This window comes from Muscardinus avellanarius (assembly GCF_963383645.1).
Source record: "Muscardinus avellanarius genome assembly, chromosome: 10".
NCBI classification, from domain to species: domain Eukaryota; kingdom Metazoa; phylum Chordata; class Mammalia; order Rodentia; family Gliridae; genus Muscardinus; species Muscardinus avellanarius.
The window spans coordinates 93,435,226-93,459,468 of record NC_137796.1 but is presented as its reverse complement, the minus strand read 5'-3'; the positions used below and the strand labels follow the sequence as shown (position 1 = coordinate 93,459,468).

Sequence of the window (24,243 nt, the reverse complement as noted above, 5' to 3'; positions counted from 1 at the left end):
AACAAAGAAAGCCGGGTGTGGGCGCACGCTTGTAATCCCAGCATTCAGGAGGCCGAGACCAGAGGATCGCGGTTCGCCGACAGTCTCAGCTACTTAGTGAGGCCCTCTGCAACTCAGTGAGACCTGGTTTCAAAATAAAGAATTAAAAAAAAAATAGGGCAGGGGGTATATCTCGGAGGTCAGATGCCCCCGGGTTCCATCCCCAAACCCGCAAAAAAAAAAAAAAAGGCAAAGGGAACAACATAACTCAAGTCACAAAGAAAAATAAAGTGATATTATATGCAGTGATAGTACTCCTTGAGAGTTAAATACCCAGTGGTAAATGAGGAGAGAGGTACAGGTCAGGTCAAAGAAGGTATATATTTATAGACATACTCACTGTATTGGCTAGCTTTTTGTTACTGTAATAAATTCCTGAGATAAACAACTAAAGGGAAGAAAGTTTATTTTGGCTCATGGTTTTAGAGGTTTCAGTCCATGAGCAGCTGGCCTCCTTGCCTTGAGCCTGGGAGGAGGCAGAACATTGGCAGAAGGGCAGTGAAGGAAAGCAGCTCACCTCCTGGCAGGAAGGGAGAAAGTAGGAGTGCAGGCTTACCCTTCACAGATACACCTCCAGTGGCCTGCTTCCTTCCACCTGGGCCCTGGCCATTCAACATGAGGCTACCATCCTCGAATGAATCACTTCCCAAAGCCCCACCTTTGACCACTGCTGTAGTGGGGACCAAGCCTTTAACCTCTGAGCATCTGGGACATACCAGAGCCAAACTGTAACGTACACCCAGGAGCTTGAGCTCTGTGGAGCCACTAAGAGCTCAAGCAAAGGAGTGACATGGTTTGTTTTTTCTTTCTTGAAAGCTATTAACCGCTGTACATGGGAGGGTAGGGATTAGAAAGATAGAGCTGAAAGAAGAAACACATTTTGCACAAAGGAGGTGGACAAGAACAGGAATATAAGCACACAGCTTTTGTCTCTGGCCTAGGGATATGGAGGAAGTGGTAGAATATAGTCCTGGAGGGGTTGTGTTGGGGGTGTCAGGGCTTCTTGCTTAGGCAGCAGAGACAGCAAAGATGTTTGCTTTTGAGTGTCATGGTCATGAGCTGTGCTTTAGGAACATCTTTGTCAGTAGTTCCTAGTATCATCAATAGAAGCAAGATCAGAGGGAAGAGAGGAGCAAGAGTAGTGGGGGTTTAAACTGAGGTCTTGGCAGTATGGTAATAGATGGATGTGATATCAGGAGAGACATTAAGGAGATGTGGCTTGTAGGCCACATGGCTGTGACAGGGAGTATAGGGAATGCTGCCAATTGCTTTCCTAAGGCTCCACTTTCTTTACTCACCCACCTGTATTGGACTGTCAGGTTGTCCTGAGTTGTATCTGCTTCCAGACCAAATTCCTCAACTTACAAAGCCCTCTTTAATTTGACCTCCCATGTTCAACCAACCTGTTGAAGCTGGGAGCATCTTATCTCGCTGATGTTCATTACTGTTTCCTTTTCGATCCAGGTTCTCACACAAGGATGTCATCTTCTCATGGGTTGCTCCAACCACCATTAATGTCTCCCCTTCCAGTTTCTTGAGATTTTATGATATATCTTAAAAGCAGGCTCTTAATTATGTTGTATCTTAGATTGTTAGCTGATCCATGGGTTCCTCCAACATGATCTTTGAATATACCTACTTGTTGTATATAGCCTTACCAAATACAAGTCATCTTTCTCACATCTTACATAAGTATGAACAATAATTGGGTCATCTTGCTTTAGATTTTCCACACTCTGGGAATGTTAGGCTGAGGATTTGAGAGTTATGTCTGAAAAATCCATCATGTTGTTTTGTCAGCAGTGCTTTTACTCCCTTCCCTCCTTCCTAGAGGCAACTCCCTTCATAGCTGGTCACACTTTTTCTTATCCGTAAAACATTTTGTTTGTGTTAATGGTTTTAGGTAGTTATGGTTTTAGGTTCACAATACTTCTTAGGCTTGAGGAGCATGCCTGGCCCACAGAATGGCAGTGGTTTTGACATAAATATACACAGTGAAGTATGTACACCAGTCACAGCAGCATTTTATTAGCCTGCATAGTTTTATCTACTTAGGGTGGTAAGTTCTACTCTCAGCACATTTTCAGTCTATACTATCACCTCAGTCTTTGTGTTGTACATGTGCTCTCTAGACTTACTCATCCTTAAACTACATCTGTGCCTCTGACCTACACCTCCCCATTTCTATCTTCTCTCTATTTCTATGTATTTGTCTATCTTTTTTTTTTTTTTTTAAGATGCCCCAAGCCAGGTGTGGTGGCGCACACTTGTAATCCCAGCACTATTTATTTATTTTGTGGGTCTAGGGATGGAACCCAGGGACATTCGACCTCCAAACTACACCCTCTGCCATAATTTTTATTCTTTATTTTGAAACAGGGTCTCACTAAGTTGCGGAGTGCCCCAATAAGTAGCTGAGGCTGTCCGCGAACCGCGATCCTCCAGTCTCAGCCTCCCCAAATGCTGGGATTAGGTTTTTTTCCTTTATTTTTGAAACAAGTCTCATTATGTTGCAGAGGGCCTAAACTAAGTAGCTGAGGCTGGCTGCGAATTTGCGATCTTCCTGTCTCAGCCTCCCAAGCACCGGGACCACAAGCATGCTAGTACTTCTCAGTGCATTAGCATAAGGAGAACACACTGGCAAAACAGTGCTCATAGGCAGCAGATGTAGCCACAGGCAGGGGCCTTGAGTCAGCTGGCGAGGACAGTCCTGAATTTCAGTACAAAACACTGCACGGTGGGAAGAAGTCCCGATTGATGGACTTGGATCTGACCATTTCCTTTGCAGCACACGTCTTGGGCAAGCCTTTAAACCTCCAAACTCAGCTCTCGTAAAAGCCTACTTATATGTTGTGGGAACAAAATGATGCACAGAACATAAATAATGTGTGTAGAGGGTAGTAAATGTTTAGTCTCATAGATATCTCATTTTGACATACACTGGTAGAAAATTTTCATTTGCAACTTCCAGACAGGAACTTTTTGGAAAGGTAAAATCTCCAACTGAAAGGAAGGGAACAGAGACTTTGGTTGCTTTCTACCCCCTGTATTTTCATTAATGTTAGCGTGTTGAGCATACGTTCCTGGTTTAGTCTTAGTCAATTTTAATGGTTATGGAGTAATTTTTAAGGTGGTTAATCCAAAGCTACCAATTCCCCTATTTTTAGAGGTTTTTTTTTGGGGGGTACTGGGGTTCCTGGAAGCCCTTCTACCTCCGGGCTACACTCCCACACCTATTTTTACATTTTTATTTGGAAACAGGGTCTCCTAAGCCAGCACGCACGGCTGGCTTCGAAAGTGCGCGATCCTCCTGTCTCTGCCTCCCAAGCGCGGGGATGACAAGCGTGCGCCACCACGCCCGGCTTAGAGATTTTGTTTTTTACTCTTAAAGGTAAAATGGAACTTAATGTGTGTTAGAAGGAACATTTGTTTGGGAATTAGATTTGGTTTTAAATTTGAGCTTTGCTATTTATCAAATGCTTATGCATTGTCAGCCTCCTGACCTTGCTTGCCTCGTCTGTAAAATAGAAATAATATATAAAATTTATAGAATTATGATGAGGATAAAGAGATGGCATATTGTTTGATACCAAGTTGATACTTGGTAAATTTTAATTTCCATTATTGTGGCTTTGCAGTATTCTAGCATCTTTCTAGTTTGTTAAAAGAACAGGCTAGCTGGGCGTGGAGGTGGGAGACAGGAGGATCGCGCAGGTTTGCCAGCCTCACTGGCTTAAGAAACCCTGTTTCCAAATTTAAAAAAATATAAAAAATAGGTGTCTGGGAGTGTAGCCCAGAGGTAGAAGGGTTTCCAGGAACCCCCAGTACCAACCCCCTTCCCAAAAAAAAGAACAGGCTGACAGTTTCTCCAGACACTTTAAAGTTCCTTCCCACCCAGATAAGGATTGGCTTTTTTCTCTCATAAAGTAAAATGCAACCCAACATGGGTGAATCACAGTGCACACGCTCTACCTCACTGCAAGGAATATGTCTCCCTGCATGAGAATGGGCCTATCAGCTTAAGCAGATTTCTATTCTATACTCTTCAGCCTTCCAGAGCTGACAGGACAGGACAGAGAGTCTATATATTATACAGGGGAATCATAAGCCACCCAGTGTGCTTATTAATGAGCAACAAATTGATTTTTATAGTAATATTTGGCCATATTTTAAAAACTTTATATTGTTTAACTGGCTGTCTTCTTCCCCCCTCTGATCCTCCTTTAAATATAAGTAGATGGAATTCCAAGTATTAGTCCTTAAATTCAGAGGAAGTTAGCAAACAGTACATCTACAGCAGTAAACAGCATTGTGCTTTTCCATTTTTTTACTGAAAGCTGCAGAGTGGGAAACCAATAGAAGTTGGAAACACCTTACTTTGGATGGAATTTCTCTCCCTCTCTTCCTCTCCTCTCCTTTCTTCCTCTCCTCTCTTCTTCTCCTGTCCTCTCCTCTCCTCTCCCCCCCCCCCATACTGGGGATGGAACCCAGGAGCATTCTACCTTTGAGTTACCCCCAACCCTATTTTTTAATCTTTATTTTGAAAACGGGTCTCACTGAGTTATAAAGGGCGATTCTCTTGTCTCAGCCTACCAAATGCTGGGATTACAAGTGTGCACCACCACACCAGCTTCCTCAAGATTTTAACTAAATTTTTTCTTATGCTAATGGCCAATATAATCAATTTGCTTTCCAAATGAAATTCAAATTACTGGCATCTTTGGAATTTCTTGGCGTAGAGAATTTTGTGGTTTTTTTTTTTTTGTTTTTTTTTTTTTGGTGGTACTAGAGGTGGAACCCAGGGGCTTTCTATCTCTGGGCTACACTCCCAGACCTGTTTTATATTTTATTTGGAAACAGGGTCTCACGAAGTTTCTGAGAGCCTCACTAAGTAGCTGAGGCTGGCTTCGAACCTGCGCAATCCTCCTGTCTCAGCCTCCCAAGTGCTGGGATTACAAGCCTGCACCACCATGCCCAGCAAGAATTTTCTAATCACTTTGAAGTTCTCATCAGGTTTGTGTCTTGAAAATCTGTGTCTCCGTGTGATAATTTGCTGCCTATGAGAAAAGCTGCAAGAATTATTTTCACCTAAACTTGTCTGCTCTTCCTCTGGTCATTACCTTTAATATGAATATTATTGAAAGGTACTTTTATTTTTCATTTTTTGCTGGTACTGAGGTTCCTGGAAACCTTTCTACCTCCGGGCTACACTCCCAGACCTATTTTCTACTTTTTTTTTAAAATTTAGAAACAGGATCTCTTAAGCCAGCGTGGCTGGCTTTGAACCTGTGTGATCCTCCTGTCCCCGCCTCTCAAGCGCGGGTATTACCACGCCCAGCAAAAGGTACCTTATTTTAATGGAGCAGCTAGAATAATTGATTTGAGAGTTTGGTATTAAAGAAAATACAAGCTAGGCATAATGGTGCACTCTTGTAATCTTAGTATTTGAGAGGCTGAGACGGGAGGGTCATAAATTTGTGGCCAGCTTGAGACTCTGTTTCAAAATAATAAAAAATAGGGTGTGGGGGAGGTATAGCTCAGAGGTAGAAAGCCCCTGGGTTCAATCCCCCCCCCCCCGTACCACCAAAAATATATATATATGTATATATTTTAAACATATTAAAAATACTGACAATAAAGAAAACAATAACATAGTGTTTCCTAATAAATGGTTACAGTTTAAATATGCTAGATTGTTATATGTTAACTTCTCTATCGGGATTTTATTTTGTGCCTCTGAAAAGCATAAAATAATGTATAATAACGATTTTAAAGAATGTTTATCTGTAGATGACAGTTTTAAAGATAGCACTTGAACAATTCATTATAAGGATATTTAAAGCACCAGGCATTCAGAGTTTAACCTAGTTATTTGACAGGTAGAAATTGTGTCTTATACTTTGTGTATGTTGTGCTAGAATTTGAACCCAGGGACATTCTACCTCTGAGTAACACCCTAGCCCTTTGAAACAGGGTCTTGCTAGGTCACTGTTCACTGGTCTCAAACCTGCCATCCTCCTGTCACAGCCTCCCAAATACTGGGATTACAGACGTCTACCACTGTGCTGGACTTGTCCTGTAATTTTAGAAGACCTAAGTTCCTGATTTGTTAGTTTCTATTTTGGTGATAATGCCTTATATCATTTAAGAAAGTAGAAAAAATACAAATAAAAGATGAATACTTTGTAAAATCCTAAATTGTTGCTCTTATGTGAGAACAACATTTTCTGAGGAGCTTTCATAACAATTTGTCTTCAAAGACCCTAACCTGGTGGTTTTATTTCTCCATCTAATCACCCAGCTTGAGATTAGATAGAAATAGTAATTATCTTAAATTTGAACTGTTTCCAGTCTTTTTTCTTTTTTGATGGTACTGGGGTTCCTGGAAGCCCTTCTACCTCCGGGCTATACTCCAGACCCATTTTTACATTTTTATTTGGAAACAGTGTCTCTTAAGCCAGCGCGCGTGGCTGGCTTTGGACCTGCGCGATCCTCCTGTCTCTGCCTCCCAAGCACGGGGATTACAAGCGTGTGCCACCACGCCCGGCTGAACTTTGCCAAGTCTTTAAAAGCACTCTATATGCTATAGATGTTTACTAAGTAATATTCTTAGCTGGTAGTTTTAAGTTTTTCAGTCTTTTCAATAATTTAAATGCAAATCTATACTGTAGTTTTTAATTTCTTGAGGTTATCTTAATGCTTCATTTTGTTAAAAGTGACGCGTTAAAATGGCATTTTATATACACTCAATACCTAACATTTCTGCTAGTGTTTTAGAAAATTTACAATGTAGCCAATATGAAAACTACTATACAAAGTTGAAGGATTGGAACAATGAAAGGGTTTCAGGTATTAAGGCATAGAAATTGATGTTTGGGGGTTAGTAATCAAAGGTGATTGATTACGGGGTTAATTAAAATTGTTTTTATTAAACTTATAGACAAAGTGAAGTTCATTTATTAAGTGTTTTCTCAAGTAAATTGGTTAAGAAGCATTTTAAATTGTTAAAGACTGAAGTAATATTAATTTAAGTGGTGTTGTGTACATTTACAACTTGGTGTATTTAGAACTGGATTCTGCATATTACCTAGTCTTGACTTTTTACCTGAATATAAGGCAATTTCTATGTACTTTTTCATTTTCAGTTGATAGACTCTTTAAGAACAGTTTAGGTTTATAAAACATGTTTTTACATATGTAATATTAGAAAGGTCATAAAGTAGTAAAATTTAGCAAAAATTAATAATTATAGTATTCAGTCAATTTTTCACAAATTTGGTGCACAACTGAAGAAACTTGTTTCAAATTCTTTGAGAATGCTTGTTTTTAAGATTTCTGGATCACTTCAGATTTTACCAGTCTCCTTTCAACTGTAACATGAGTTGGGTCACAATGTGACAAAAAAAAAAAAGTAACAATAAAACTTTCACTGGTATGTATGCATTTTTACTAGCCAAGTGAAATTCCTTTAAAATGTTAGGGCCAGTTAGAGGATCTTCCCATAGTAATGGTCATGTTGACTGAGCTTGTGCAGACTCTAGATTTCCTGAGAGTAGAGGTTTATGTGAAACTTCTGCCGCCACCTCTGCATGGTCTCGTTCTCCTTGTGGTGTGCGCATGCGTGCGTGTGTCTGTCTGTCTGTCTCCCCTCTTTCCTGGCTCGATTACTCACCTCTTGGAAGCCAGTCTCCACAGCATCTCACTGTCAGTACTGTTGTCTAGTTCTGTGGATTCAGGTGTCTTGTGTGTGTGGACAGCTCCTGAATTGTTACCTTTAGTATTAGTACTAGGAATGCCATGCTGCTGGTAGAGAGTGAAAGAAAAATAAGAAACCAGCGCTTCTCAGAGCACATCCACTGCAGTGTAGAGGGTTTGAAAAGTTCTCTCTGCATGGAAAAAGGGCAAGCTGTTTGTCATAAAATGCTTCTAAGATTGACAGCATCTGGAGGAGTTTGATTAGGAGTTTCCTAGGCAAGATGGACAGAAAGGTTTGCAAAAGTATCAAGGCAGTTGGAGCAAAAGGAATATAGCACTGAAAGAACATGATACCTTTGGAGGAACTTGCAGGTATTTGGTGCACATGGATATGGTAAGATATAGATCTGGAAAAATGGTAAGGTAAGAAGTATTGTACCAAGGAGTTGTTTTGTTTTGTTTTGTTTTGTTTTTGGTGGTACTGGGGTTCCTGGAAGCCCTTCTACCTCCGGGCTACACTCCCAGACCTATTTTATATTTTTGAAACAGGGTCTCTTACACCATCACGGCTGGCTTCGAACCTGCGCGATCCTCCTGTCTCCACCTCCCAAGTGCGGGGATTACAAGTGTGCGCCACCACGCCCGGCTGTACCAAGGAGTTTTTTTAATTCATAGTGATATTTTTTCCTGTTAGAGATAACTTGGGCAGGTAGATGGTGGTAGGTTTAGGGAGGCATGGAACCAGGGAGAGCAGAGTAAATTAACAAGTCCCTAAGCCTCATCAGTGGCCCTGGAGACGCAGGAGTCCTTTGAGTTCTGTCAAGGAGGCATCTGTTGGGCCTGTTAACTGACTCATCTAGAGGGGCTGGGGGAAACTGAAGGAGATACTCCTGCCTGAGTCAAAGGAGTTAGCCATTTACTAAACTTAATAGCCCCTTCTCTTCTGCCCATCTGCCTTAATGACTTATTCTTGCCTTTATTTCTATTTTGTCTGTTATGTAAAATTATTTGGGGGGGAATTTGCCCTTTTTTAATTTTTTATTTCTCTCTGTCTCTGTGTGTGTGTGTGTGTGTGTGTGTGTGTGTGTGTCTATGTCTGTCTGTCTGTCTCTGTCTGTCTGTCTGTCTGTCTCTCTCTCTCTCTCTCTCTCTCTCTCTCTCTCTCTCTCCTCACTCACTCACCCAGGGCATTCTACCTCCAAGCTACACCCCGCCTCAGTCCTATTTTGAAACAGGGCCTCACTGAGTTGCAGAGGGCCTCACTAAGTAGCTGAGGCTATCCGTGAACCACGATACTCCTGTTTCAGCCTCCCAAATGCCGGGATTACAAATGTGTGCCACCATACCTGGCTTTAACATTACATGTTTCTTGAAGATATTCATACACATATATATATATTTTTTCATCTGCCCTTCTCTGCTTTTATGTGTGTGTCTGCCTGCTTGTCTCTCTCATTCGCTTCTAAAGTCATCTGGGCCTGGCACTTTTTAGAGGGATAAATCTTAGAGGACCTTCTCAGTGTCGTCGTTATAGGACTTTCTATCCTATCAACCTACTTGGTAAATTATGTTTTGGAGACCAGGGACTGGAAAAGTATACCTTGTAGGCCACATGGCCCACTGCCTGGTGTTTGCAAGTGAGGTTTTCTTGGAACACAGTCACATCCATTTTTTCATATGTTGTCTTGTTGCTTTTGTGCTATAATGGCTTATGGCAAAGTTGAGTAGTCATGGCAAAAACTGGTCCACAAAGCTTCAAAGATCTATTATCTTACTCTCTATGGAAAGAAAGAGTTTAGCTGGGTTTTCTGTTTTATTGGTATGAATTATATACTATTTTCTTGTCTTTCTGAATGTCCACATTTGAAATTTTTTTTATTAATTCTTAGTACTATTATTATATTTCTTCTTTTTGTTCCCATTGTTTGGGATCACTAAAATTTTATTTGACTTACTGGTAACAATATTGTTGGTGCTGTATGTGTTCCTGTACTATTCAACAATGTAAACATGTAAAGGTACATGTTTCTTAAAAAATACTCCAGTAGCCAGCCAGGCAGGGTGATGCACTCTTGTATTCTCCACATTCAGGAGGCCGAGACTAGAGGGTCATAGTTCATGAACAGCCTTAGCTACTAAGCAAGGCCATTTGCAGCTGAGTGAGACCCTGTTTTAAAATTAGAATAATAAAAAAAAATAGGGTTGGGGGTGTTGCTTGGAGGTAGAATGTTCCTGAGTTCCATCCCCAGTACTACAAAAAAAAAAAAAAGGAGTAATATTGATGAGTGACACTATCTGGTCATTGAGTACCTTCACAAAGTTTTGCTTTCTCTCTGTAAATTAGTTGATCAGTTTAGTCTTCCTTTCTCTTTGATGCTCAATGTTAAATCATTATTACTTCCTATAGCTAGCTTTTCAAACTAGTTATAGAGTTGAGTTAAAAGAAATGTCTTGATTATAGAAAGTTTTTTTTTTTTTTTTTTTTTTTTTTTGGTTGTACTGAGGGTGGTACCCTGGGGCTTTTATACCTCCGGGCTATACTCCTAGACCTACTGTATATTTTATTTGGAAACGGTCTAACTAAGTTGCCGAGAGCCTCACTAAGTAGCTGAGGCTGGCTTTGAACCTGTGCAGTCCTCCTGTCTCAGCCTCCCAAGCGCTGGGATTGCAAGTGTGCGCCACCACGCCTGGCTCTAGAAACTCATTTTTGTTTTCCATTTTCATTTAAAAATTTTCTAATTAGGTAATTCTTAATATAATCATGTTTTAGACTCATGGGTTCACTTCGAAGGCAGTTAGTTTCTGTTTTTGTCTTTATTGATTCTCCTTGCTTCATTTACTGCATTTGTTGCTTTATTGTTAGTTGGAAGTAATTGAGCTTTGAGTTTCCAAATAAAAAAGTATAAAAATAGGTCTGGGAGTGTAGCCCGGAGGTAGAAGGGTTTCCAGGAACCCCAGTACCACCAAAAAAAAAAATGTTATAGAGCCGGGCGTGGTGGCACACACTTGTAATCCCAGCCCTTAGGAGGCTGAGACAGGAGGCTCACACAGGTTCGAAGCCAGCCTCAACTACTTAGTGAGGCTTTCAGCAAGTTAGTGAGACCATGTTTCCAAATAAAATATAAAATAGGTCTGGGAGTATAGCCCAGAGGTAAAAAACAAACAAAAAACCCTGGTTTCACCCCCAGTACCACCAAAAAAAAAAAAAAAGAAAAGAAAAGAAAAGAAAAGATGTTATAGTGTTTCCATGGCATATGTTTATCTTCTGTTTTTCTCCTTGGTTCACATATTTTGATGCTATGAGATTTGGTATATAAACGCTATTAACTGTTCACATCTCTTTAGTTGCCCTTTATAATTATTTTCTACTTGAATTTTTCTTGTCTAATATTGATGCTGTTTTCATTTAGAATTTCTTAGCATTTCTCTATACTCATAGCCTTTCCTGCTTCAGAAGTACTTTTTTGCAGAGTATTTTCTTTGCTTTTCTTAACCCAGTTAAAGGGGCTTTGTGTTTTAACAAGTGCATTTAACTCCTATATGCTTATTGTGATTACAGATACTTAAAGGTTATTCTTTGTATCTTATTTGTATTCTGTTTTAATCACAATTTTGAATTTTTGCCCTCTATTTTGTCTGTCTTTAATGGATCAGGTTTTCTAGTTATTATTTCCTCTTTTCAGTGGTTTGTGTGCTTATTATCATAATAAACTGAATTTTTTTACAGCATATATTACAGTAGCCAGAATTACTCAGTATAGACATGTGTTTCCCAGCAATTCTTTGCCCTTATCTATACCCCCTGTCAGCTTCTGCTGTACTTATTACCAGTACATCCCATTTTATGCCCAGGATTCTACTTTAGTTAGATTTTATAACTTGTATTAGATTGTCTCCATTTATTTACTGATTTTAGTGGAGTTTTCTGGCCCCAGAAATGAAAATCTTTCTTAGCCTTGTTTTTCACGTGATCCTTTCCTGACGAAAAATATAGCATTTGTTTGAGTAAGGTAGGGAGGGGTTGCTGGGTGACAGATGTAAATAAACTCCTGAGCACTACTAATGCCGAGGTTGGGTTCTTGTACATGTCTTCCTGTAGGTTGTTCACAGTGTTTGATTATAGGTTACTTACAAATTCTTTGACTATATCAAGAGCATTTTCTTGTTACTTTCTCACATAAATAGCAATTTTGGGGTATGAATTGTCATATGTATATGGGCTTACTATATATATATTTTTTTTTTTTTAAGAATGCTTGATTTTTTTTTTAGTGTTAAGTGTTAAACAATTCTGGGTTGCCGTAGTGGCTGACTCTGCCACCTAAGTTTCCGTTCAGTTGCCCAGTGCCATGCCGAGTCCAGTCCTAGGCATATGCAGTTTTTATGTTTCCCATAATTTCAGTTACATATACTTTATTTTGGAGGCACTTCAGAGTATTCTGGTACCTTTTTATTTTCATTAAATGTATTTTAATAGCTAATATTTATCGCCAACAAAGGAATATATATCATTGCTACATATTGGGAGCATTAAATATCTGGGAGAGTTTTCATACAGAAAATAATTAGACATAGAAAGCATGTGGTCCAAATTATTAATAGGAATTGAGCATCAGGAATAATGAAAAGAATTCCAAGCCATAGACAATGTTTATAATTTTTCGCCATAAAACTAAATTACAGTTTCCTTTAGAAATTGAAGTCACATTGAGAAAATAGCTAGGAGGTCAAGAACATTGTTAAAAATATTAAGCTGGGCCTGGTGGCGCACACCTGTTATCTCAGCTGCTTGGGAGGCTGAGGCAGGAGGATTGTGCTTTCAAGTGTAGCCTGGGCAACTTAGCAAAGCCCTGTATATTGGGGGGAAAAAAATAGCATGAATGGTATAGAGTGAATTAATCAATGTCCAGAGAAGGAAGACAGCAATTAGGTTACATTAAGGGAGGCAAATACTGTGACTGCGTGTGTGTCAGAAGTTGGTGGCTATTATAAACAATTCAGGTGATCAGAGTTTTAGTTACAGCGTCATGTACATTACAGGTGTTTGATACACATTTTATTCAGGCCACAGTAGTATCTTCCACCAACTGAGTGGTTATATGCTTGACTAAGACTATCCATTCTCTGTAGAGGAGGAAGACAAAAGTTGCCCTGGCAGTGAGGGCACATCTCTTTTATTTCCAGGACAAGAATTCTCAGCTTTTGAATAGAGTTTTCTCTGAGTGTTCTCACTAGTAATATGAAGGTGTTCACTTCTCTTTTCTGACAGTGGTGTCTATGAAGCTCTATCAGAATTCCACAGAAATAATTAGACTACAACTAATGTATTAGGTGGTATTGTGCCACTCATCAATGAATAGCCACTATTTATACAGACTTGTATTCTTTGCTTTATGAGCATTAAACCCTTGGCCTTTAGATAGCTCTGCAAGGCATAGATATCCTGGTTACACAAAGGAGACCACAGTTCCTGGCAGGTTTATACAACTGGGTTCTTCTGGTACCGTAAAGCTCATACAGCTTCAGAGATTGGGTCTATTGTTGCTGATCTAAGGCATTTCCATTGCTTTATTTACATTTTGTAAGGAAACCAGCAGGTCTTTTCCTCTTCCCTCCCCACTTCTTGTACTAGGTTACCTTACTACTGAGGTCCATCCCCAGCCCTTTTTTATTTTGAGACAAGGTCTTGCTGACTTGCTCGGGCTGGCCTCAGACTTCAACACTGTGCTTTGTGGCACATCTGTTCTTCTAGACATTGTGAGTCCCATAGTTACATTGTGAGTACTCACTTTCTGATCACAGAGCAATGTGGGAAAGAGATGTTGAACATGAGTTGTCATCCTGGCCAAGGAAAGCCAAGGGTCCCCATGCCCTTATTGTCTACGTTTCAGTAGAAGTAAAATTTGACTCCTGGCCATGATGCCCTAAGAGAACTTGGGCCTGTGAGTGAGGATGTTCCTCGCACTTAAAGCTTCTGTTCTGTGGGGATTGTTTTTGTAGTACCTTTGAATTTGGGTGGCTAACTATGGAGGTAACTTCACTGGCTAATCTTTTCCACCCCTTTTCTTTTGTTGGGATTAGTGCCAGAACAGATAAAGCCCAGTGTAAGCCAGCCTCAGCCTGCCAACTCTAGTAACGGCACTTCCACAGCAACCAGCACTAATAATAATGCCAAGCGAGCTACAGCCAACAATCAGCAACAGCAGCAGCAGCAACAACAGTCGCCGCCGCAGCCACAGCAGCAGCCACAGCAGCAGCCACAGCAGCAGCAGCAGCAGCCACAGGTCTTGCCTCGGTATCCTCGAGAAGTACCTCCACGATTTCGCCACCAGGAACATAAGCAGCTTCTAAAGAGGGGTCAGCATTTTCCTGTCATAGCGGCTAACCTGGGATCTGCTGTTAAGGTGTTAAACAGCCAGTCAGAAAGCAGTGCTGTAACAAATCAACAGCCACAAAGTAACGGAGAGGTGCAGAGCAGCAAAGACCAGTCAGGTGAGAGAAGGCTTTTCTTATGAGACTCACACGTCTGCATCATTAGCAGGGTAGCAAGTTCACAACTTTAGAGCTTTTTGGCAGTATATTTGTATTTCTCAGAACTGGGCTTTAATGTAAGAGTCCTATCCAGGGAGTTATGAGTGGAGAATTTTAAGATGCTTCCTACAAGTTACCTGCTCACCTTACTTAAAAAGTGCATCACTCTCCCTTTAGGTTCTGTCCATTAATGGAAGCTTATAGCTAAAGCTTCACCCCAGTTGTATGCCATGCACTTACATGTCATTGCATTTGATCCTCAACAGTCCTATGAGGTGCAGTTGTTCTTATGTCGAGTTTTCTAATTGTCTCAGGTAGTTATTCACCTTCTACCTCTGCTTTCTAATATATACCAAGAACTATGATGTACATTGTAATATATTATGGTATTTCACAGCTAATAAATAGCAGATTCTGGACTCACGTCAAGATCTGTCTGACTCCAAAGCTATGCTCATAACCACCATGCTGTGCTTTGGCGACATACTGGATGTGATAGGTAAGGTGAAGAGGACATACTGTGAGTTTTCTAGTAGAGGTACTGCGAGCAGTACATGGTCACTGGAAAGGATACAGGTTTACATTAATATTCCTACTCCTCTAATTAATACGCCCTACGCTTCTAGACAATCATTACCTGTGTGAGATTGAACAAATAACTTATGTGACTTTTTTTTTTTTTTTTTGCCTCTGAGCTATACCCCCAGCCCTATTTTTATTTTCATTTTTATTTTGAAGCACAGTTTCAAAAAGTTGCAGAGGATCTTGCTAATTTGATGAGGCTGGTGGCAAACCTGCAATTCTCCTATCTCAGCATCCTAAGTACTAGAACTATAGGCATGCACCACATATTCTTGGTTGACCTTCTTTCTTAATATATAGTGTGAACAATACTAAACCCCATAAGGTTCTTTGAGGACTAAATTACATGGCTTGTTAAAGCAGTTAGCTTAGTGCCCAGTAGTTAGGTGCCAACTAAATTATTTTCCCCATAACAGCAAGAAAGATTTATACTCCCCCTCCTCCCCATACTAAGTCAAGTTTTTTCCTTCCCAGAAGTGATGGCTAAGAGAAAGGTGAAAAGAGGAAGACAGAAAGAGTCAGAGAGAGTAGTGAGGTGGGAAGAAAGGGGATAGTAAACTACTGCTCTAATAAGTCTCAAGAGGCTAGTGCTTAAGGTTAAAAAAAGAGTCCTGGAGAATCATCTGCAGCTGCAGGATCACCTCGATTTCCTTATCAGTCCTCGGGAAGGATTTATACTTTCTTAAAGAAGAGTTTGATTTAGTGGACTATGTCTACTGCCAAGTAGTGGGCAGTTAATAATTTGAATTTCATTTGGAAAGGCAGGTTGGATTTATTGGTCATCAGCATAAGAAAAAATGTAGTTAAAATCTTGAGAGAAGCCAGGCATGGTGGCGCACACTTGTAATCCCAGCATTTGGGAGGCTGAGACAGGATCGTGGGTTGAGGACAGCCTCGGCTACTATTTAGGTACTTCCTTTGCAATTCAGTGAGACCCTGTTTTAAAATAAAGAATAATACATAGGGCTGGGGGTGTAGCTCAGAGATAGAATACCCCTGGGCTCTATCCCCAGTACCAAAAAAAAAAAAACCTAAGAGAGATTTTTTTTGTATTATATATGCTTGAGAATATCTAAGCAAGGTAGTATAAATAGTGAGATAGAATAAGTATATTTAGAAAATTATTAAGTATACTTTTTCAGTTTGGGAAATGAAAGAGCAAAGTTGTTTTAAAAATAGAAACATAAAGAGTATCATACATCTTATTTCTCAAAATGAGTGTGAAACTAGGTATGGTGGTGTACACCTGTTACGTCAGAACTTGGTAGGCTCAGACTGGAGGAACACAGGATCAAGGTCAGCCTCAGAAACTTAGTCAGGCCCTCTACAACATAATAAGACCTTGTTTCAAAATTATTATTATTAATAATAATAATGCTGGGATTTTAACTCAGAGATAGAATGCCCCTGGCTTCAATCCTCAGTTTAAAAAAAAAAGCTTTAAAAAAAGCTTGCATGCTGGGCGTGGTGGCACATACTTGTAATCCCAGTACTTGGGAAGCTGAGACAGGAGGATTGTGCAGGTTCGAAGCTAGACTCAGCTACTTAATGAGATTCTCAGTAACTTAGTGAGACCCTGTTTCCAAATAAAATATAAAATATAATATAGCCTGGAGATAGAAAGCCCCTGGGTTCTATCATTTCCAGAATTAAAAAAAAAAAAAGTTTAAAAAATAATATAGATCCAGGCATGGTGGTGTATGCCTGTAATCCCAGTGTATGGGAGAATGAGACAGGAAGATACAGGTTCAAGGCCCAGCCTCAGCAACTTAGCCAGACCCTGCTTAAAAATAAAAAGGGCTGGGGTGTATCTCAGAGGTAGTATGCTCCTGGATTCAACCCACAGTAACACACGCATACAGCGTTATAGATGTATATTTATTTGAAAATGCCTAAGATGTGGGCAGAAGTTCTCAGAAAAGACTGAGAAGGGAAAATATTCTGCCTATTTCCAAAAGAACTTTACAAAAGTAGGCTGTATTAATGTAGAGGTTAATAAGCTGGAAATCAGGAGGGTGTAGGAGAACCAAATTTATACTTTTATCTCTTTAAAAATACTGTGATTCTCCACTTACCAACATATTTTACATTAAAACATCTTTTCAGGTGATACTAGCAATAGTAATGGAAACTGGCTACAAAATATACCATTCTTATTCACTGTATCACAGAAGGCTCTTTAAGGAGTCAGGTCAATTATCAAACACTATCAACAGTAACAATGATGGTATAGTGTGGTTGACCTATGTGGGGTGCCTGCTGTGGTCCGCACACCATGTTAACTCACTCAGTTCTTGTGTTATAGATTAGTAGTGTCAGCTCCACTTCATAGATTAGAACACATCCTGTTAGTCAGTGAAGAGCAGTGCCCGGGGCCGTGGCTCAGTTGAATGGACATCCTACGCTGCCAGTAACTGCAGGTGGTTCAGAAATGTGGAATTCTGGTGTGGTTTGCTAAATCAAATTCTACCTGAATTTGGTTTAACATAGTTGAATGATCCCCCTACACCCCATGACCCAGATAATTTATAGTTCTGCAAAAAAGCTAAATAATTCTGTTAGTGGTGTAATGAAAGTTGCACCTTACCATTGGTGTACATATGCTCTGGTACACAGATGTCATTTTGTTGACAGCACTACAGTGAAATACACAAATCAAAATTTATTCATTTATTTTTATTTATTTATTTTTGCGGTACTGGGGATGGAACCCAGGGGCATTCTACTGCCAAGCTACATCCCAGCTCTGTTTTTTAGTATTTATTATTTTTTGAAGGAGGATCTCACTGAGTTGCGAAGGGCCTTGCTAAGTAACTGCGAACTGTGATCTTCCTGTCTCAGCCTCCCAAATGCTGAGATTACTAGCACGTGCCACCACGCCTGGCTAAAATTTTAAATTAAATAAATTAATTAGTGTGCTATATAGAAATTCACTTACAGTTTTTATGGTAAAAAGGAGAAGTATTGGATATCTCCTTTGTCCTTATTTAATACATTTTTAATTTATTCATTGCAACCAAAGAGTTAAGTATAGCGCTTAAGTGAGATTAAACATTTATACATTAGAAGCCACAAACTAAATGTGGGCTTCAGGAGCTAGTAGGTGTGTGAAGTCAGCGATAAGGTGGGAACTGAGCTGGCTGTGTCAGATTGCATACCCTTGCTCAGTGCCTTTGCATTTGGGGTTTTGTTGGCCCCCCCTGTACTGGTCAAGCAGACATCTCTGCAGGTTGAACCTTGGCTTGCCACTGGGCACTGCCTCAACACTGATAGCTTGAGTCTTAAGACCTTTCTTGCAGTTGATGTTTAGAGCCCTAATAGGCCTGTCTGCTCTCCACTAATGCTCAGATGGAGGCCAGTTTTAATAAAGGATTTCAGGGGGACTACTATGCTCAGCAATATTGCTCTTCTGGACCAGTGTTCGCTGACATTTTTGCCATTCGTCTGACATGATCCATACAGAAAAGTATAAAAACCAGAGCAGTGAATATACTTTTATACCTTCCACCAAATCCAGTGGTTCTTGATGTAGACCCATCTTGACTTCATACACCATTCATTCATTTTCTCCTTTTCTCTCGTATGTGTTTAGACTTATGCACCTCTGTGCACACACGTTCATTGTGGGTGAACCATTTGAAAGCAAGATGCAAACATCTTGGCACTTCACCTTTCACACTTCCCTAGGTAGCTATCCTCAGAGTCAGGCCATCACCCCATTATCACCCCAGGCAAGAGTACTACAGCATCTTCCAATAGTTCATGTTCACATTTCTGCTGGTCAGATATGTTTTTGTTGTTCATTGTATAATCCACTTATGCTGTAAAATATAAAGCATGCAAAACAACATATTGTTTAGGGATGAATTATAAAATTGTAAAGGTTCTCTGTCGGTGATTACCTCTGGGTTATCAACAGGAAGGAGGGAGATGTAAACCAGAGAAGGGATGCAAGGAGTTTGTTCCTGCTACACTGGTCATGTATTTCTTGAGATGGTGATATAGCAGCAGTTTTTATGTTCCTCTTTGTAACCTTTCTGTGTTTGAAATGATTCTACGTTTAAAGACTCTCTAGGACATTTGAGGTATGGTGCTGAATGACAAAGAATTGCCAATGTTTTTTTTTTTTTTTTTTCTGGTGGTACTGGGGTTCCTGGAAGCCCTTCTACCTCCGGGCTACACTCCCAGACCTATTTTTACATTTTTATTTGGAAACAGGGTCTCCTAAGCCAGCACGCGTGGCTGGATTCGAACCTGCGTGATCCTCCTGTCTCTGCCTCCCAAGCGCGGGGATTACAAGCGTGTGCCACCACGCCCGGCCTGCCAATGTTTTAACCAAAAATGTTAACATTAAAGTTTCTGTAGAAGTTTAAAGACTAAAATACTGTTTTTTTTCTCGGTATTTGCATTGGTATTTTCAGTCTACTGTACATCTCTATTATCTTGTAATTTCTGCATCTAGCCCTCAACTTGCAACTTTGGTTGGTCTATGAACATACTCAAATCTTTACTCTCTTTCAAAGAAAACTCCCTTATGTCCCTATATTCTTGAGATGCTTTCAGAATTTCTCTTGTCTGTTTTCAGTTTTTGAAGGAATAATCTGCAATATATTGCATTAATACTTTAATCTACCTCCTATTCCTTTGACTAAAATAGCTCTTACTAAAGTCACCAAACATCTGAATGTCATCTGGACTTAAAAAAGTGAATAGCAATTATGGTTAAACTGACGGTCTTTTCTGTCTTAATAGATCTCCCTCACTCCGTGCACCCATTCTTTCCTCTTTCTTAAAGCTCTTTCACTGGTTGGTCTCTGTGTCACCATTGTTTTCCTCATACCTCTCTGCTTCTCCTCTGTATTTTATAGTTTTTCTTTGACTAGCTCTTAGATTTCTATCCCCTGGCATTGTTTCATATTTGCCCAAGTTTTAGATTTTGTGTCTTCTAGACACCTTCAGCTGGTATTGGGCTCTTCAGACACCCAGTCATGATCTGTGCCTTTGTCGCGTTAGAACAGAGGTGGTCATGTGGCCTGAGTCCAGCTCTGTGGAAAGCTGCCATGGGCACTGTTGACTTCTTGTCTATGGCTGCTTTCAAGCTGCACTGGCAGACTTGAGTAGTTGCCATTCACCATCTTGCCCACAAAAGTATTTATTAATTAGACCTTTATAGAAAAAGTTTGCTGACCCTGGACCGAAGGCTAGAGTAACTGACAGATCTTGACCTTTCTTACTTAAGAAACATCTGAAACTGTCCACCTAAGGTGATCTCAGGTTCCCAGTGTTGTATCATACTCCTTGCAAGCACCATAGAACTGGTATGGCTTACTTAGGAAGCACCTCTCCTGCTGCACAGACTTACAGTCTTCAAGCAGAAAGCAAACATTTGAACTGTTTTGTGTTTCATATTATACATTTTGTAAAGGAAGTACATGCATTTCCATCAGTCTAAATTCTTCTTGAGTATACTGCTTTTTTACCAGCTACTTGAAATACCACCAGTCTGCTGTGGCCCCTACAGGATGTTTGGCCCCTACAGGACCTCTTTGGATAGATGTCCTCTAATGCACTATTATAATATTTTTGAGGTGTGGTACTAGAGCTGCCTCATCCTCCTGTGGTCATTTTTTGTGAGAGTAGGATGCTGATGACACTTTGGATTTCAAATGCTTCTAAGTAATATGCAACCTTCTAAATCTTAGTTTGTCCACAGCCTTGTAGTATATTAAAAATGTATTTTACATTATATTCAGGAAAACTTTCTCCTATCAGCACAGGAATTTATAGTCTTACTGTTCCTCATTTTCTGGGGGGGAAAAATAGTGAATCTTGTCAGGTGTGGTGGCATGTGTTTGTAATCCTAGCACTTGGGAACTGAGACAGGAGAATCGCAGGTTCCTGGCCAGCCTCAGCTACTTAGCCCTCTGCAACTTACTGAGACCCTGTTTAAAAAAAAAAAATAGGGCTGGGGTATAATTCAGAGGTAGAATGTTCCTGAGTTCAATCCCCAGGCGCGCGCGCACGCGCACACTCTCTCTCTCTCCCTCTCCCTCCCCCTCTTTCCCTCCCTCACCTCCCCCTCCCCCCCCTCTCTCTTTCTCCCCCTCCCTCTCCCCCCCCCTCTCACACACACACATTCTCTCTCTCTCTCACTCTCACTCTCACTCTTCTACTTCATGGTGTTCCTATGGGTTCATCTTCCAGATAGTTTATAACAGTGGCCTGGGCTTCTTTGTTAGAAAGAGAAACATGACTTTTTCTAACTCTGAAAGCCTCTGGCCCTGGAGGAGCATGTCAGTTGTGGTTCCCAGGGTGTGAGTTCTTTTCCTTCTTCGATTAGAGTACTCTCTGTCTTCCCATCGTACCACTTACGGTGTCTTTCTGAGCTACAACCTTTTTCATTCCAAAATGACTGTGACTCATCCTTGGTAACCCAGACTTTGAAATAGTCTTTAATTTTAGGTTTTGTTAAAAGTAGCATGTACTTTCCAGATTTAAAATGGAATTTTAGCCAATAATTACTGATGATGCCTCTCCATATTTTCCTAAAAGACATAGGAAAATATTGTAAAAGGCAAACTTAGATCACCACCACCATCTGCAAACCAGGTCATGACCAGATCTGAGAATATTTTTTACTAACAGTAAAAGTAATAGAACTCAGCCAGGCCTGGGAGAGCCCACCTGTAATTCCAGTACTTGGGAGGCCTGAGACAGGAGGATTGCTGGTTGAAGACCAGCCTTAGCAACATAGCAAGATCCTTAGCAACCTAAGGAGATACTGTTTTTAAACAAAAAAATTAAGACGGGCATGGTTGAACACGTTTGTAATCCCAGTCCTTGGGAGACTGAGACAGGAGGGTTGCAAGTTCAAGGACAGCCTCATCAAGTAGTGAGACTCTAGCTGGGCATGGTGGCACACACTTATTATACCAGCATTTGGGAGTCTGAGAGGAGTATCGTCTTCCATGGACAGCCTCAACTACTTAATGAGGCCCTTTGCAGCTCAGGGAGACCCTGTTTCAAAATAAAGAATAAAAAAATAGAGCTGGAGGTATAGCTTGAAGGGAGAATGCCCCTGGGTCCCATTCCTAGTACCGCAAAAAAAAAGGGGGGTGGGTAGTGAGACTCATCAATCTAGTGAGCCTCTGTTTCAAAAGAATAAAATAGAGCTTGGGGTGTAGCTCAGTGATAGAATGCCCCTGGGTTCAATCCCCAGTACCAAAAGAAAAAAGTAATAGTAATAAAACTTGTTTGCAGAATGTATCAAAGTGTTGGTTTTTGGTTTTTCTTTTTTCTGACATTAAACAGTTTTAGTTTTTAAATATAAGTAGCCTAATCTGTCGTTTCTTTTAGGGTCTTTTTATTTTATTTTATTTTATTTATTTTTGGTGGTACTGGGGGTGGAACCCAGAGGCTTTCTACCTCCAGGCTATACTCCCAGACCTATTTTTTATTTTATTTGGAAACAGGGTCTCACTAAGTTGCTGAGAGCCTCACTCAGTAGCTGAGGCTGGCTTTGAACCTGTGCTATCCTCCTGTCTCAGCCTCCCAAGTGTGGGGATTACAAGTGTGCGCCACCACGCCCGGCTTCTTTTGGGGTCTTTTTAAATTTTTATGTATAAAAAATTATTTTGGGTATGACTTCATGGTTTTATCTTTTGCTTTTACGCTCTTCTCTCCCCTCTTCCCACAGGGTCTAGGATGTGCTAGGCAATTGCTCTAACATTGAGCTACATTACCAGCCCATCTTTTCACTTTTAAGGCTTTGGAACCCAGGGTCATTGTACCTCCAAGCTACACCCCCAGCCCCCCCCCCCTTTTTTTTAGTCTTTATTTTTTGAAACAGGGTCTCACTGAGGTACTAAGGGCCTCGCTAAGTAGCCGAGGCTGTCCGCGAATCTGGACCCTCCAGTATCCACCTCCTGAATATTAGGATTACAAATGTGTGCCACCATGCCTGGCAAGGTTTTATTTTTATTTTATTTTTTTGTGTGGTACTAGGGATTGAGCTAAGGGGCATTATATACCTCCAAACTACACCAGCCCTATTTTTTATTCTTGATTTTGAAATAGCATCTCACTAAGTTATAGAGAGCCTCACTAAGTAGCTGAGGATGGCTGTGAACCTGCGACCCTCCTGTCTCAGCTTCCCAAGTACTGGGATTACACTGGCTGGCTTTATTTTTGACATATTGTCTCATTTAAAAATATCAAGTGTTGAATATTCCTCTTCTCTGATTTAAAAAACTAATCTTTAGCCAGGCATAGTGGTGCACTTATACCGGGGAGACTGAGACAGGAAGGTCACAGGTTCAAAGCTAGCCTTGGCAACTTATCGAGATCCCTGTTTGAAGATAAAAAATAGGGCTGGGGGTTATCACAGGAGCATAATGCCCCTGGGTCAGTACCACAAAAAAAATAAAGTACTAGCCTTTGACATACTACCTTGGGGGAATCCCTAGGTTGCCTTTTCTGCCTCGTTGACATTCTTATTTATTCTCAGTGCAGTGTTAAATATTGCATGATAATGCAATTTCCCTCCCTCATAAGCTTTTTTTTTTTTTTTTTAGATGTTTTGGGGATCTAGTCTCCTGTTTATGTGAATTCATACTACAGACTCTGATTAATAATTTCTTAAACTTAGAGCATTGTTACTGCTTCTTGTCCAGGAACAAGTTTCTACACTTATTTTCCATGGCCTGCAGTAAAATTTAGTCATATAAGTCTTTAAGTAATATTTTAAGCTATATTCCAAGTGATTTTATGGTTCATAATGATTAAGGTCTTTTTTCTATTTTTTTTTGTTTGTTTGTTTGTTTGTTTTTGTGGGTCTGGGGATGGAACCCAGGGACATTCAACCTCCAAGCTACACCCCTTGCCCTATTTTTTATTCTTTATTTTGAAACAGGGTCTTACTAAGTTCCGGAGGGCCTCACTAAGTAGCTGAGGCTGTCTGAACCGTGATCCTCCTGTCTCAGCCTCTCCAATGCCGGGATTACAAGCGTGCGCCACCATGCCCAGCTAAGGTCTTTTTTCTATTACATTTTCTCATTGGTTATTCCTGGGGTATAGGAAAACTATGGTTTTCCTATATTTTTTTTTATATGCCGATCTTTTTGGCTTCCTCTCCCTTATTTTTACCTCTCACTCTTGGGCCTTATTTTATGGGTTAGTACTTCCAGCACAGGATTGAGTAGTACAGTTGATGACAAGTATTCTTGTCTTCCTGTGGTTGTGGGAATGCTGCTGGCATTTCATTCTTAAATTCCAGGTCCAACCTCAGCTTGTTTTAGATGCCTAATCTCATTTTCTTGCTCTTGCTTTATGAAAGAAGCAGCATACACAGCAAATAGTGGCAGCAGGATGCTTTTGCAGCAGTCCCTGAGAGGGCCG

The 24,243-nt window shown here is 40.4% G+C and overlaps 1 protein-coding gene across 1 annotated transcript in view; it reads left to right on the top strand.

The window, feature by feature from the left end:
- TNRC6A (trinucleotide repeat containing adaptor 6A) overlaps positions 1–24,243 on the top strand; it is a gene marked incomplete at both ends in the record, with an annotated part of 168,240 nt that overhangs the window by 110,394 nt on the left and 33,603 nt on the right. The window contains one exon of the mRNA XM_080703922.1: positions 13,816–14,226. Coding sequence (XP_080560048.1) covers positions 13,816–14,226 — 411 coding nt within the window. The remainder of the gene's footprint in view (positions 1–13,815; positions 14,227–24,243) is intronic.